The sequence below is a fragment of the Hyperolius riggenbachi genome, chromosome 1, assembly GCF_040937935.1.
Source record: "Hyperolius riggenbachi isolate aHypRig1 chromosome 1, aHypRig1.pri, whole genome shotgun sequence".
NCBI classification, from domain to species: domain Eukaryota; kingdom Metazoa; phylum Chordata; class Amphibia; order Anura; family Hyperoliidae; genus Hyperolius; species Hyperolius riggenbachi.
Window position 1 is genome coordinate 508,459,393 of NC_090646.1, and position 15,847 is coordinate 508,475,239.

The 15,847-nt window shown below is 45.5% G+C and overlaps 1 protein-coding gene across 2 annotated transcripts in view; it reads left to right on the forward strand.

Moving 5' to 3' along the window:
• Positions 1 to 15,847, forward strand: part of SLC15A4 (solute carrier family 15 member 4) — a 100,372-nt gene that overhangs the window by 64,718 nt on the left and 19,807 nt on the right. For both annotated transcript variants that reach the window (XM_068271600.1, XM_068271601.1), the window contains exon 6: positions 9,717 to 9,875. In XM_068271600.1, coding sequence (XP_068127701.1) covers positions 9,717 to 9,875 — 159 coding nt within the window. The remainder of the gene's footprint in view (positions 1 to 9,716; positions 9,876 to 15,847) is intronic.

The following is a 15,847-nucleotide window of genomic DNA, read 5'->3' on the forward strand; positions in this document are numbered from 1 at the left end:
CTTATATTCCGCTCGATTCCCCGCTATTGTCCGCCTGCGGGAAATCCATCCGGCGGGTCATCGGACCTGTCTGATATTATCAATCGAGCCATCAGCGGCCCGATTGATAAGGGAAAAAACGACCCGTGTATGCCCAGCATTACAGTCTTCATGCACAATCTGAACCAGGTTAATGGGTGATAGACAACACCTCTGTGTTCAATGTGCACAACATTTTCAGTGGATTCCCTGCAGCTCTGTGGGGAGTGCATATGTAGAGTATAGTACTACTGTGTAACAAAGTAAACCTGAGACAGATAAAATTAGTTTTATACATACCTGGTGCTTCCTCTAGTCCCCTCCAGGCTAATCAGTCCCTCGCTGTCCTCCTGCGCCACATGGATTGAAGGAAGAAATAATCATATACTGTTGAAGCTGTTTGTAGCTAGATTTACTGTGTAAACTATCTAAACTTTAGATAAAATATATAGACAAGTTACTTGTTATAGTTTTTCATGTCAGATCCACTTTAACACCTTTTAATATGTGCTGCCTGTCAGGATTGAGTTTGATCCTGTGGGTGACACTGCAGTGTAACGAGTGCATATATAGCGGTTTGTTTGGCTATAGCAAAGCAACTCATTGTGTTGCAATGTAGAGAGTTAAGGAAGGATGATAGCACAGATTACATTAGAGCAGTAGGCAGGGTAAGGAGAGTGAAAATGCATGGTGTGCTGCATATTTAATCAGCCTTGGATTAAATATGTGCACACTCAGAATTTTTGGCCTAGATGGCCCTGAACTCTGCTAAAGTCTGTCTATCTAGCATGTGGATGAAGCTTTAGGTTCTCAAGAGAAGTCAACGGTTGCATAACAGTCTGACACATACATCTGTAATGGCCTTCTTGAATAAATCTGTATATGGGAAAAGTAGCAGCTTATTGTAACACCAGACCATGCAGTGAATGCTGCCATCATTGCATAACCTCAGTTTTCCTGTTATGGTTTGGCTACACACACTTTCACTTCCACTTGTAAAGAGAATCTCTTTCCTGAGTGATGACCACTGCTGTGATCATTAAGCTAGTTGAATGGGCTTCTATGTTGTTGTTCTAGCAGCCTAAATAGATGCATAATTAATTACAGCTGCTTGAAGCAGTTTAACTACCGTAAAACCGCTCAACATGTCAGTAGATGGGCAATCCCCAAAGATTTGGCTTTATACTGTAAGCACCAGTGCTGGGGAGATGATGTGCATCTCTCTGGTTCATTATGTCTAACAAGCGGCGAGATGGGGCTTGCAGTCACCTAATGCTTGGCATGTAGTGACAGTGTAGCTATGTTGTCATACACACAAATGCCTTCTGCTCTCATTATGAAGGTTAGTAAAGGCAGCTAAATAAACACTTTAAAGCTGTACAGTATAACTATGGAATATATGTTATGTTAAAGGACTGTAATAAGAGGGATATGGAGGCTGCCATATTTATTTCCTTTTGAACTATACCAGTTACCTGGCTATCCTGCTGATCCTCTGCCTCTAATATTTTTAACTATAGCCCCCGAACAAGCCTGCAGCAGATCAGGCATTTCTGACATTATTGCCAGATTTTATTGGAATTCCGCGTGAAAGACCAATACAAAGTGTACACGTGAGAAATGGAACGAAAATCCTACATGATTCCAAACATTTTTTACAAATTACTGCAAAGTGGGGTGTGCGTAATTATTCAGCCCCCTGAGTCAATACTTTGTAGAATCACCTTTTGCTGCAATTACAGCTGCCAGTCTTTTAGGGTATGTCTCTACCAGCTTTGCACATCTAGAGACTGAAATCCTTGCCCATTCTTCTTTGCAAAACAGCTCCAGCTCAGTCAGATTAGATGGACAGCGTTTGTGAACAGCAGTTTTCAGATCTTGCCACAGATTCTCGATTGGATTTAGAGCTGGACTTTGGCTAGGCCATTCTAACACATAGATATGTTTTGTTTTAAACCATTCCATTGTTGCACTGGTTTTTTGTTTAGGGTCATTGTCCTGCTGGAAGGTGAACCTCCGCCCCAGTCTCAAGTCTTTTGCAGACTCCAAGAGGTTTTCTTCCAAGATTGCCCTGTATTTGGCTCCATCCAGCTTCCCTGTCCCTGCTGAAGAGAAGCACCCCCAGAGCATGATGTTGCCACCACCATATTTGACAGTGGGGATGGTGTGTTAAGAGTGATGTGCAGTGTTAGTTTTCCGCCACACATAGCGTTTTGCATTTTGTCCAAAAAGTTCCATTTTGGTCTTATCTGACCAGAGCACCTTCTTCCACATGTTTGCTGTGTCCCAAAAATGCCTTGTGGCAAACTGCAAACGGGACTTCTTATGCTTTCTGTTACCAATGTCTTTCTTCTTGCCACTCTTCCGTAAAGGCCAACTTTGTGCAGTGCACAACTAATAGTTATCCTATGGACAGATTTCCCCACCTGAGCTGTAGATCTCTGCAGCTCGTCCAGAGTCACCATGGGCCTCTTGACAGCATTTCTGATCAGCGCTCTCCTTGTTCGGCCTGTGAGTTTAGGTGGACGGCCTTGTCTTGGTAGGTTTACAGTTGTGCCATACTCCTTCCATTTCTGAATGATCGCTTGAACAGTGCTCCGTGGGATGTTCAAGGCTTTGGAAATCTTTTTGTAGCCTAAGCCTGCTTTAAATTTCTCAATAACTTTATCCATGACCTGTCTGGTGTGTTCTTTGGACTTCATGGTGTTGTTGCTCCCAATATTCTCTTAGACAACCTCTGATGCCGTCACAGAGCAGCTGTATTTGTACTGACATTAGATTACACACAGGTGCACTCTATTTAGTCATTAGCACTCATCAGGCAATGTCTATGGGCAACTGCCTGCGCTCAGACCAAAGGGGGCTGAATAATTACGCACACCCCACTTTGCAGTTATTTATTTGTAAAAAAAATGTTTGGAATCATGTATGATTTTCATTCCACTTCTCACGTGTACACCACTTTGTATTGGTCTTTCATGTGGAATTCCAATAAAATTGAATCAGGTTTGTAACAGTAATGTGACAAAATGTGGAAAACTTCAAGGGGGCCAAATACTTTTGCAAACCACTGTAATTCGCAAAGCTTTTTCACCAGTTTTCCTCTGTTTGCCTTATCTATGTTACTTTTTAAGCTCCCAAAGCGCAAAATATTATATAATTAAGGTAAGAAAAGTAATATTGAAATTACGTTAATCAGGAACAGCTTACTTTGAGTGACTGCTTTGCTTGTAAATGTGCTGAAAGGTTATTTTTATCAATTAGGTGATAAGTCATGTTTGAGAAGTATTGTGAGTCGAGCCCACTGGATCACATTCATAAGTCATTCCTTCCACTTATGGGAAGAGCACTTCTTTATGTGATATGTACACATAATGTTCTTTGATTTCAAAGGGTGGTGAGGGCTGATAGAGAACAATAAAATGTTCATAAATTGCTGCAGTATTGGAAGGATTATCACCTTTGCCTTTCAATCTTATTGTGGGTCTCTGGGCCAGATTTATCAAAGCATTGTCAGTTATTTCTTATTAAACAGTTCTAACCAGCAGAGGGGGAACTGTTCTGCATGATAAGAAAATTCTTAAATCCTACTTAACCTCCCTGGCGATAATCCTGAGCTATGCTCGGGCTAGCCGCCAGAAGCTCTATGCAGAGTACAGCACACAGCGGGCGGTTTTACTCACCTCCCAGGGGATCCAGAAGTCCGTAGCTGTTCTCCTTCCTGTCCCCAGAGGCTCTGAATTACTCTGAGATCGCCGACATTGATCTCACCGAAGTGTTACAGCTCCACCCGGAGGACGGAGGTAAAATTGCAGCGCTAGAGCCCAGTGAGGTGAATAAGAGCAGGGGCTACTGCTAGCAGTCTGGCGGCATGATTTTTCTCCCATGATTTTGGGGTCTGAAACCTTTTAAATAGACCTTAAAATTCAAAAATAATCATACCGCCAGCAGATTCTTGGATCGCTCCACACAACCTGCACGCAATGGAAATTGTTCCCGTTACCATGCATTGGTTACAGTGCAGCTGCGGTGCTGCTATGTAGCAGTACAGTGGAAATTATTTGCATTACATCTTGTCAGTTAACCAAAATAATATATTTATGCTATTATAACTTCCTTTTTCTGTATCGATACAGCAGGTGAATTGTTTACCTCAGCAACAGCAATTTCCCTCACACAGAGACACTTTCCGAACTCCTCCAATTTTAGAACAGTGTAATAAGGGAACTGCACTAGCTAGTGATCTCTTAAAGCCGATCCGAGATGAAAAAGGAACTATAACAAATAACTTGTCTACAGTGGGTTGCAAAAGTATTCGGCCCCCTTGAAGTTTTCCACATTTTGTCACATTACTGCCACAAACATGAATCAATTTTATTGGAATTCCACGTGAAAGACCAACACAAAGTGGTGTACACATGAGAAGTGGAACGAAAATCATACATGATTCCAAACATTTTTTACAGATCAATAACTGCAAAGTGGTGTGTGCATAATTATTCGGCCCCCTTTGATCTGAGTGCAGTCAGTTGCCTATAGACATTGCCTGATGATTGCTAATGACTAAATAGAGTGCACCTGTGTGTAATCTAATGTCAGTACAAATACAGCTGCTCTGTGAGGGCCTCAGAGGTTGTCTAAGAGAATATTGGGAGCAACAACACCGTGAAGTCCAAAGAACACATAAGACAGGCCAGGGATCAAGTTATTGAGAAATTTAAAGCAGGCTTAGGCTACAAAAAAAGGTTTCCAAAGCCTTGAACATCCCACGGAGCACTGTTCAAGCGATCATTCAGAAATGGAAGGAGTATGGCACAACTGTAAACCTACCAAGACAAGGCCATCCACCTAAACTCACAGGCCGAACAAGGAGAGCGCTGATCAGAAATGCAGTCAAGAGGCCCATGGTGACTCTGGACGAGCTGCAGAGATCTACAGCTCAGGTGGGAGACTCTGTCCATAGGACAACTATTAGTCATGCACTGTACAAAGTTGGCCTTTATGGAAGAGTGGCAAGAAGAAAGGCATTGTTAACAGAAAGCATAAGAAGTCCCGTTTGCAGTTTGCCACAAGCCTTGTGGGGGACACAGCAACCATGTGGAAGAAGGTGCTCTGGTCAGAGGAGACCAAAATGGAACTTTTTGGCCAAAATACAAAACGCTATGTGTGGCGGAAAACTAACACTGCACATCACTCTGAACACACCATCCCCACTGTCAAATATGGTGGTGGCAGCATCATGCTCGGGGGTGCATCTCTTCAGCAGGGACAGGGAAGCTGGTCAGAGTTGATGGGAAGATGGATGGAGCCAAATACAGGGCAAACTTGGAAGAAAACCTCTTGGAGACTGCAAAAGACTTGAGACTGGGGCGGAGGTTCACCTTCCAGAAGGACAATGACCCTAAACATAAAGCCAGGGCAACAATGGTATGGTTTAAAACAAAACATGTCTGTGTTAGAATGGCCCAGTCAAAGTCCAGATCTAAATCCAATCGAGAATCTGTGGCAAGATCAGAAAACTGCTGTTCACAAACGCTGTCCATCTAATCTGACTGAGCTGGAGCTGTTTTGCAAAGAAGAATGGGCAGGGATTTTAGTCTCTAGATGTGCAAAGCTCGTAGAGACATACCCTAAAAGACTGGCAGCTGTAATTGCAGCAAAAGGTGGTTCTACAATGTATTGACTCAGGGGGCTGAATAATTACGCACACCCCACTTTGCAGTTATTTATTTGTAAAACATGTTAGGAATGATGTATGATTTTTGATCCACTTCTCACATGCACACCTCTTTGTATTGGTCTTTCACGTGGAATCCCAATAAAATTGATTCAGGTTTGTGGCAGTAATGTGACAAAATGTGGAAAACTTCAAGGGGGCCGAATACTTTTGCAAGCCACTGTATATATCTTATCTAAAGTTTAGATAGTTTCCACAGCAAATCTAGCTGCAAACAGCTTCACAAGTTTATGCTTATTTATTGCTGTGATACAATTTATTGCGGTGATACAGCCATGTTCTGTTTGTCACACTACACTGAGGCAAGCTGATAGCATCTCCAGCCCTTAGCCTGTGGAAAATTTCACTCCTCACTTCTCCCCTCTGCCTCTGAAATCTCTGGCTAGTAACCTCCTCCTGTCCAGACTGAGCTCCCATAAGTCCTTGCTGCCTGGGACTGAGTGCAAAGGTTCTCTGAAAAGCTGTGAGCGAGGCTTGTTTAGTTTATAGGGAAACACAAGGGATGGGGAGACAGGAGAGCGCTCCGTAGTGCATTAAATGGGGTATGCTAAATCAATAAAAACATGTAAATCATCACACTCACATTTAGTAATATAGTTCGCCTCTGCGCCTTGAACTTGTCCCGCGGGTTGCCTCGAACCATAGGTAGCCTGGCCAGGGCAAAATGGTATGGATGGAATGAGAGGAGCGTCCTTTCTGGGAATATTTATGATTGGTCCATCACCGGGCACAGTAACATACGGCCGCCGCCATACTTGTAGAGGGATTCACTTTGACCTTCTCTTGCTAGACGCAACTTACGCTGGTCTCGCTTAGATGACGTAATAATCACCGCAATGCTAGAAAAGATGAAAGTGGGGCGGAAGACTTCCGCCCCACTTTCATCTTTTCTAGCATTGCGGTGATTATTACGTCATCTAAGCGAGACCAGCGTAAGTTGCGTCTAGCAAGAGAAGGTCAAAGTGAATCCCTCTACAAGTATGGCGGCGGCCGTATGTTACTGTGCCCGGTGATGGACCAATCATAAATATTCCCAGAAAGGACGCTCCTCTCATTCCATCCATACCATTTTGCCCTGGCCAGGCTACCTATGGTTCGAGGCAACCCGCGGGACAAGTTCAAGGCGCAGAGGCGAACTATATTACTAAATGTGAGTGTGATGATTTACATGTTTTTATTGATTTAGCATACCCCATTTAATGCACTACGGAGCGCTCTCCTGTCTCCCCATCCCTTGTGTTTTACAGTCACTGGCACCATCCAGTTCACGAGAGCAGCACCGAGTGCATTGTTAAAGGGCCAGTGCTAATTTGTTTGAGCGCAAGTTCTCTCTTTCTCTTAGTTTATAGGGAATTGGAGTATTAAAAGTAAACAAAGAGTATTTAGCTTGAGGAATGCCCTATAAACTATATGAAAGGAACACAATTATGCAATGAGTAAAAGTTTATCTCGGATCCACTTTAAGATGTCTGAGACAGTTCTGCACGGATTTCTAATAACCTACCGTACCAATATTTTGTCTGACACTCTTGATAAATGTCCCCCTTTGACTCTTGTGGGCAGGGCTGACCGCTATCCTTATGACAAGAAGTACACTATTCTGTACCACCCTTCACTGATGGTGAACGTGTGCAATTGTGTACACACACACTCCCTCACACACAGGCCTGGTGCACACCAAAAAACGCTAGCAGATCCGCAAAATGCTAGCAAATTTTGAAACGCTTTTTCTTTTTATGTAGCGTTTCAGCTAGCATTTTGCGGTTTTGGGAAGCATTTTTGGTGTAGTAGATTTCATGTATTGTTACAGTAAAGCTGTTACTGAACAGCTACTGTAACAAAAAAACGCCTGGCAAACCGCTCTGAAGTGCAGTTTTTCAGAGAGGTTTGCGGTTTTCCCATACTTAACATTGAGGCAGAAACGACTCCGCAATCCAAAATCTGCAGCAGCCCGGGAGTATGCGTTTCTGCAAAACGCCTCCCGCTCTGGTGTGCACCATCCCATTGAAATACATTACCCAAGCAGATCCGCACCCGCATGCGGATCGCAAACCGCAGCCCGAACGCTCTGGTGTGCACTAGGCCACACTCCCTCACACACACACTCCCTCACACACACACTCCCTCACACACACACTCCCTCACACACACACTCCCTCACACACACACTCCCTCACACACACACTCCCTCACACACACACTCCCTCACACACACACTCCCTCACACACACACTCCCTCACACACACACACACACACACACACGCCCTCACTCACACACACACACACGCCCTCACTCACACACACACACACGCCCTCACTCACACACACACACTCCCTCACTCACACACACACACTCCCTCACTCACACTCCCTCACACACACACTCCCTCACTCACACACACACACACACACACACTCCCTCACACACACACACCCTCACACACACACACACACACACTCTCTCTCACTCACACACACACACACACACACACTCTCTCTCTCACTCACACTCACACACACACACACTCCCTCACACACACACACTCCCACACACACACACACACACTCCCTCCCACACACACACACACTCCCTCCCACACACACACACACACACACACACTCCCTCCCACACACACACACACACACACACACACTCCCTCCCCCACACACACACACTCCCTCACACACACACACACACTCCCTCCCACACACACACACACACTCCCTCCCACACACACACACACTCCCTCCCACACACACACACACTCACACACACACACACACACACACACACACACACACACACACACACACACACACACACACTCCCTCCCACACACACACACACTCCCTCCCACACACACACACACTCCCTCCCACACACACACACACACACACTCCCTCCCACACACACACTCCCTCACACACACACACACACACACACACTCCCTCCCACACACACACTCCCTCACACACACACACCCACACACACACACACACACACACACACACACACACACTCTCCCTCACACACACACTTACACACACACACACACACACACACACACACTCCCTCTTACACACACACACACACACACACACACACACACACACACTCCCTCCCACACACACACACACACACACACACACTCCCTCCCACACACACTTACACACACACACACACACTCCCTCCCACACACACACACACACACACACACACACACTCCCTCCCACACACACTTACACACACACACACACACTCCCTCCCACACACACACACACACACACACACACACACTCCCTCCCACACACACTTACACACACACACACACACTCCCTCCCACACACACACATACACACACACACACACTCCCTCCCACACACACTTACACACACACACACTTACACACACACACACTCCCTCCCACACACACTTACACACACACTTACACACACACACACACACACTCCCTCCCACACACACTTACACACACACTTACACACACACACACTCCCTCCCACACACACACACACTCCCTCCCACACACACTTACACACACACTCCCTCCCACACACACACACTCACACACACACACCCTCCCCACACACACGCCCTCTTCAGTTCTGTTGACATGAATAACCTAATGTACCACTGTGATGAAAAAATATAAAATGTAGAATTCATAAATACAAGATTTGTACATTTACATTTGTACTAGACTACATTGTATTTGTAAAGATTTTTTTCCTATGTAGTTGCCACCCAAAGGTTTTTCTTTTCTTTTTTTAATAACCTGACAACTCTGAAACTCTTACTGACAAATTTTGAACCAGTCTGTCTCCATGGAGTATTTTTAAAAATACTTTTCAGTCTATTAGTTTTGTTAAATGCATTTATATGCTGTATTTAATTTAGAACTGTCAACTTACACATTATTTTTGTTGCTGTGGCTGGCATAGGTATTCTAGAAAGCAAGAGACTGGAGATAGTGGCGAGCGGACAGATAAAGACCCAAAAGATCGGAAATGTCACATATTATGCTGCTGATCTCGCCATATGGTGGCAACTGCCTCAGTACTTTTTAATTGGAATCAGCGAAATATTTGCTAGCATTGCAGGTAAGCTGTGTGAAATGCACTAACCGTGTCTGCCTAACCTGTAGTAAAGTTTCTTCAGCTAATCAGGTTACATGTACAGGTATATGCTTATCCAAGCCTGTGAATATACGTGGTTGCCCGTAAAACAAGCCTGAGGCACTGTTATGTTGTGTGTTTTATCTTCAAACAATGAGAAAACTCAGTTCATTACATTTATTTTGAGAATGGTTAGTTGGCATTACTATTAGCACCTGTTCTCGCGTTGGCATCTTGTAATATCCAGAACAGGATGGCTGGAGGGAGTTATTGGGTCCTCCAGTTTTTACTCAGTCAGTCACACAAGCTGGTGGAAGCTTAGTGGCAGGAGGATAAAGGCTCCCACTAAGACATACACGTCAAACTCCGACCCGTGGGCTCACTCTGGCTCTCGGAGCCGTGTAATTTGGCCCCTAAGAGGTTTCCCCACTTTGCATTATGTTTGGCCCTCTAGACCACCAGGAAAGCTATATTGGAGGAGAAGCCCTAGAACACCAGGGTAGCAATATGGAGGAGGAGGTGGGGGGGGGAGCTCTAAACGCTAGGCAACTGTATAGGGGAGAGTTGGGGTATCTAGACTCCAGGGAACTGTTTAGGAGAGGGAGGACCACAAGGCACCAGGGAACTGTATAAGGGTTGGAGGGGGCCATAAGACACCAGGGAACTTTATAAGGGAGGAAGGGTGCCAGTAGACATGGAGGTTTGCCCGCAACTAGGTCCCTGTGTACAATATCGCCCCACTTTGCATTTGAGTTTGGCACCCCTGCACTTACTTCCACATCATGTGTGGCCATCGGGAGCGGAAAGTATAATGTCCACCGTGGTCCAGCTGTTGCCAGATACGCTCCCCCATAGGCTATATGGAGGAATGCATCCTGCCCAGGATTATCATGGACTGCACAGAAGTGTGGTCCACTTACTGCCACGGATCCCGCAGATCTGTTGCAGCATAACAAGTGTGAACGGCTCCAATGTATAACATAGGAGCCGTTCACTCCGCTTCTCCAATGAGTTGGAAATGGACAAAGTCTGTTCTCCGCTTTAGTTGGAACACAAGCTTAAAGCAAGTGTAAAGTTAAACCTACTCACAGCCTTCCGTTTCTCCTCTAGGTCCCCATTTTCCATTGCTGGATCCCTGGTTTAAATCTCCCACTGTGGAAGGCTTCGGGCCGCTCTATACTGGGCTTGTGCATGCGCAGTACGGAGCGGCCCGCCTTTGGTAGCCCAAGTGTTGCGGAAGACTCCCGAAGCCTACCCAATGCGGAAAATGGCAATCTAGGAGCTATGGGTCATAGACTGCTGATGAGGAAGCCTGCAGGGACAGTGAGGCCACTAGGGAGGCTTTATTGGACCCAGAGAAGTCCCTCTCCTTACATGCATATCTATCTGTCTGTCTGTTTTTGTTTTTTTAACTTCAGACTCCATTTAAGCTAATTCACAGTGCAGAAATGTAAGATCCCAAAATGTTGCCTGGCAGGGCTTCTTGGGTTACCAGGCCTGCTAATCTGTTTGTTATATGTAAAATACCTAAAATATGTATGTAATGTAGACATGAACCAATGGATATGAGAAATGCTGACCTACCTGTCTTTCTTTCTTTTCTTTATCTTCTAAAACTTTTCACTACTGTACTTCAGTTTTTGAATGAATATAAATAGGCCTTTCCTATTCTTGTTCCTATTACACAACGCAGTACACATATTTGCAGATAACCCAGTTCTACATAGTACAAAACTTTCATATGCAGATCATTTTATTTTCCAGGTAGTATTAAATTAGACGTATAGAATAATGTACAAACAAACATTATGAAGGGTTTCTCCATTGCTGTGAGTTTAATTCTACATTTCGTATTGTAGCTTCAGTGAAGTCTGTGTTCAGAGTCCATTGTGCTGTATTATATTGCTGTCTGCAGGCTGTGTTTGGTATTGCAATGCACAAACTTTAATCTTTCAGTGCTGGATTCTTTTAAACACCAGCATTGTTGCTCAATACATTTATTGCTGAGTTTTCAATTGTTAGTTTACATACACTTTAACAGTTTTTTTTTAAAGGGAAATTAAAGTGAGAGGGATATGATGGCTGTCATATTTAATTCATTTTAAACAATTCCAGTTGCTCGTTAGTCCTACTGGACTCTTTAGCTACAGTAGTGTCTTATTCACACTCCTGAAACAAGCATGTGGCTAATCTAGTCAGATTTCAGTCAGAGCACCTGATCTGCATGCTTGTTGAGGGTCTATGGCTAAAAGTATTAGAGGCATCGTGGGACAGCCAGGCAATGTGCATTAAGAAGGAAATGTATGTCAGCCTCTATATTTTCCTTACTTAAAGGACTTCCGAGGCCTTTAAGTAAGGGAAATAGAGTGTTTAAGTGTGAAAAAAATTTAAATACCTTTTCATACTCCAGATCCATGGAGGACGCCATCCGCGCCCTCCCGTTCATTCCGCCATGGCTCCCGCAGTAATACCAGCCCCGGTCGGGTCCTGACTCCTCCGAACGGTTCGAGTTATAATTCCCCCCTCAATATGGCCACCACAGATTGCCACAGCTGCGCAGTCTGCATAGACGTGATTGCGGCTGCGCAGCTCTAGGGCCTCCTCCCGATGCGTCAGATGTATGCGTGCGTATTGATGACGTGGTGTGAGGAGGCCCTAGAGCTGCGCAGCCGCAATTGCGTCTGTGCGTACTGTACAGCCGCGGCAACCTGTGGTGGCCATTTTGAGGGGGGACTAAGAACCCGACCCATTCGGAGGGGTCGGGAGCCATGGCGGATGACGTCCTCCATGGATCTGGATTATGAAAAGGTTTTCAGTGTTCTCCCCAGAATTTTTTTTCCAGCTGGCTGGCATGAAAAAGTAGCCGAGTGGGGAGATGAGAGAGTGCAGGGCCGGTGCTTCTGTGTGCAACTCTGCTTACAGAATAGGAGGAGGTGAGCTGATGACAGCCAGGTGTTCACCAAAACTAGCCGGGTGGAGCACCCGGCTAAAAGAGCCTGGGGAGAACACTGGGCATTTAAATTTTTTTTGTGTTTTAAGTTGCAGTGGGTGAGGTACAAACTCCACATGAAACCTTAGGCCCCATTCACACTGCAGGCGTTGCCGTCCGGATTCCGGCAACGCGTGCAGGAAGCGGACGCGCACGACATCAGAAGTGCATTGACTGCACTGTCTGATGTTCACACTACATGCGTTGCAGACCAGTGCGGTCTGCGAACGCATGCTGCGCGCATTTTTTGCCCAAAAGCATGGCTGTCCCATTCACTACAATAAATGGGAATCGGCAACGCATGCAAGTGCATATGGCTTGCGTTCCGATCGCACAGTTACCTGCGTTTGGTAATGTGAATAGGGCCTTAGGATTTTTGATCAGGCCTTCAAAAAACACACAATCTTTTCCAGTATTGTAATTTTAGGATATGTTTTGAATAAAACCATTTTCAGCAATGTATTTTCTCTGTATGATGTGACTTCTTCAAATGTGATGTGGTTTGTAGGACACTTCAGTTACACCATCAGCCTTTCATGTTAAAATAGGTCAGCCAGGGATGCTTGAGGCTGGCCACATATGCTGGTCATTTCTAATGCTGTAAATGATGTCAGTATTTGCATCTTTTATCAGGCAGTCAATTAGGGCAGCACTATGCATTACCATGGGACTAGTGCACTTAAAGTAAAACAAATTACTGGGTCTCAACCTGGATTTAAAGGCTATAAAAGCTCAATTCTTGTATCACAGCACCTATGCTGTGATACAATAAAGAATTGGGCTTTTATAGCCTTTAAATCCAGATCGAGACCCAGTCATCTTCTACTTTGAGCTCGTTTGTCTGCACCTCCTCTGAGACTGGGTGCTGACTGGTGACTCCCTGGTGGTTTACGGTAACCATTGTGAACAGTCGAGCGATTGGACAATCCATCTTGATTGACTGGTGCACTTACAGACAATCCAGTAACAAACTGGGCTCAAGAGAAAAATGTTGTGCTATGTAACTTTATTTATTTAACAGTAACTTTACAAACTGCAAGGCTAAAATGAAAGTGTACAGGGTTCAGTAAAAAGTAAATATCTAAGTATTCATAAGGGCCCGATTAACTCTGCAGTAAAAAATGCGCCTAGGGAATCCCATATTAATACAAGCAGAGCAGAGAAGTTACCGTGGCTTCCCTGCAAGGTTATCCCCCTGCCTCTCCAGCAGCAGGCGCAGATCCTCCTCTGCCGTACACTTCCGCTGTACTGTCCGATGCGGGATGCAGCTTGATGTTGTCATCAAGCCGAATCCCGTTACTGTGGACAGTAGACCGGAGCTGTATGGCGGAGGAGGATGTCAGATCACCGCTAGAGAGAGGCACAGAGAGTAATTCTCACATGTGGGGGGGGGGGGGGGAGAGACTTGCACTATACTGGCATAACTATAGCTGGCTAACCTATACTGAGGCTACTATAGCTGGCTTAACCTATATTGGGGCATCTATAGCTGGCTAGCCCATGGGTAGGGAGCGCAGTTTTTACACCCCCGCCCTGGGAGGAATTTAGCCTACAAACTGCCCTGATCAGAAGCTTAGCTTCCAAGTAGCTCCCTGCATCACGCACACTGTACCTCCAATAGCTTCCAGTGTCTTCTTCCATGTACCTCTGCAGGCTCGCGGTTTGCACATTGAGATTTTAACCATGTCCATGCCGGCAAGCATTGACATGAGGTTTTAAGCAGAAATGCAGGGAAAACCGCAAGACTAAAATCCTTGCGGTTTTCCTATTTAATTACATTACCGACGAAGCGCGTGTGGCGTTGGTGTTCTCCCCAGAATTTTTTTTCAGCCAGGTGGCATGAAAAGGTAACTCTACTTGCCGCATAGGATGAGGTGAGCCGATGACAGCCGGGTGCTCACTAAAACTAGCCGGGTGGAACACCCAGCTAAAAGAGCCTGGTGAGAACACTGGGCGTGCGAATTCTGATGGGTCTGCTGTGCAGATTTTTTTTCTGCACAACAAACCGCACAGAATCCCGCACAAGTGGAAACAGTCCCATCCACTTGTATTGTTTATGCGAATCTGCATGCAGGAAACTCATGCAGATTCGCTCTAGTGGACACAGGCCCTAAGGGCCTGTTTCCACTACACGCAGATTGGATGCAGAAAAACTGACTCCAATGAATGTCTGAAAAATGAAGCACTTTTTTTATTACATTATTTTCACTGGAGTTCCTCTCTAAAGGGGCCCATACACCTAACGATTTTCCCGCCAATATACAGCAGATTTGATCAGTATGATCGAATCTGCTGTAAAATCGTTGCGCAAACATTGACCGAACGATCGATTTCCGACCGAAATTGATCGTTCTTGTCCGTGCGGAAGATTTTGCTCTATCCCCGGCTGGTCGGGAGTGCATCGATAGTGGCGTTTGAATGCTCGACGACCAACGCAATACATCACCTGTTCCACCGGCACGTGTCCCCACTGTCACTGCAGCTCCTTCTCCGCTGGGCTCCGAGTCCGGCAGGCTTCACTTCTTCCTGTCCCGGCAGGAAGTTTAAACAGTAGAGCGCCCTCTACTGTTTAAACTTCCCCGGACAGGAAGTTCAGTGAAGCTGGAGCCGAGTGCGGAGAAGAAGACAGTGGAGACCGGGGGACTCACACCAGCCGGATCAGGTAACGTGTGCGGGGGGGGGGGGGGGGGGGGCGGCGGCAGCTTCACAGATTGTGATCGGTTTCATGCTGAAATCGATTCACAATCCGTTTGCAGTAAAGGCAGCCATACGATCCCTCTCTGATCAGATTTGATCAGATTTAGAGGGATCTATCTGTTGGTCGATCTGATTGCAAATAGACCAGTGTATGGCCACCTTAAGGGAAGTTAGCGAGGATATTCCTGTCTTACTACTGTAATCTAGTATTGGAGCAAGTTCTATTGTGTGTTTGATCAGGTGAATCAGGGGAAGGGAGGTGAGTTTGTAT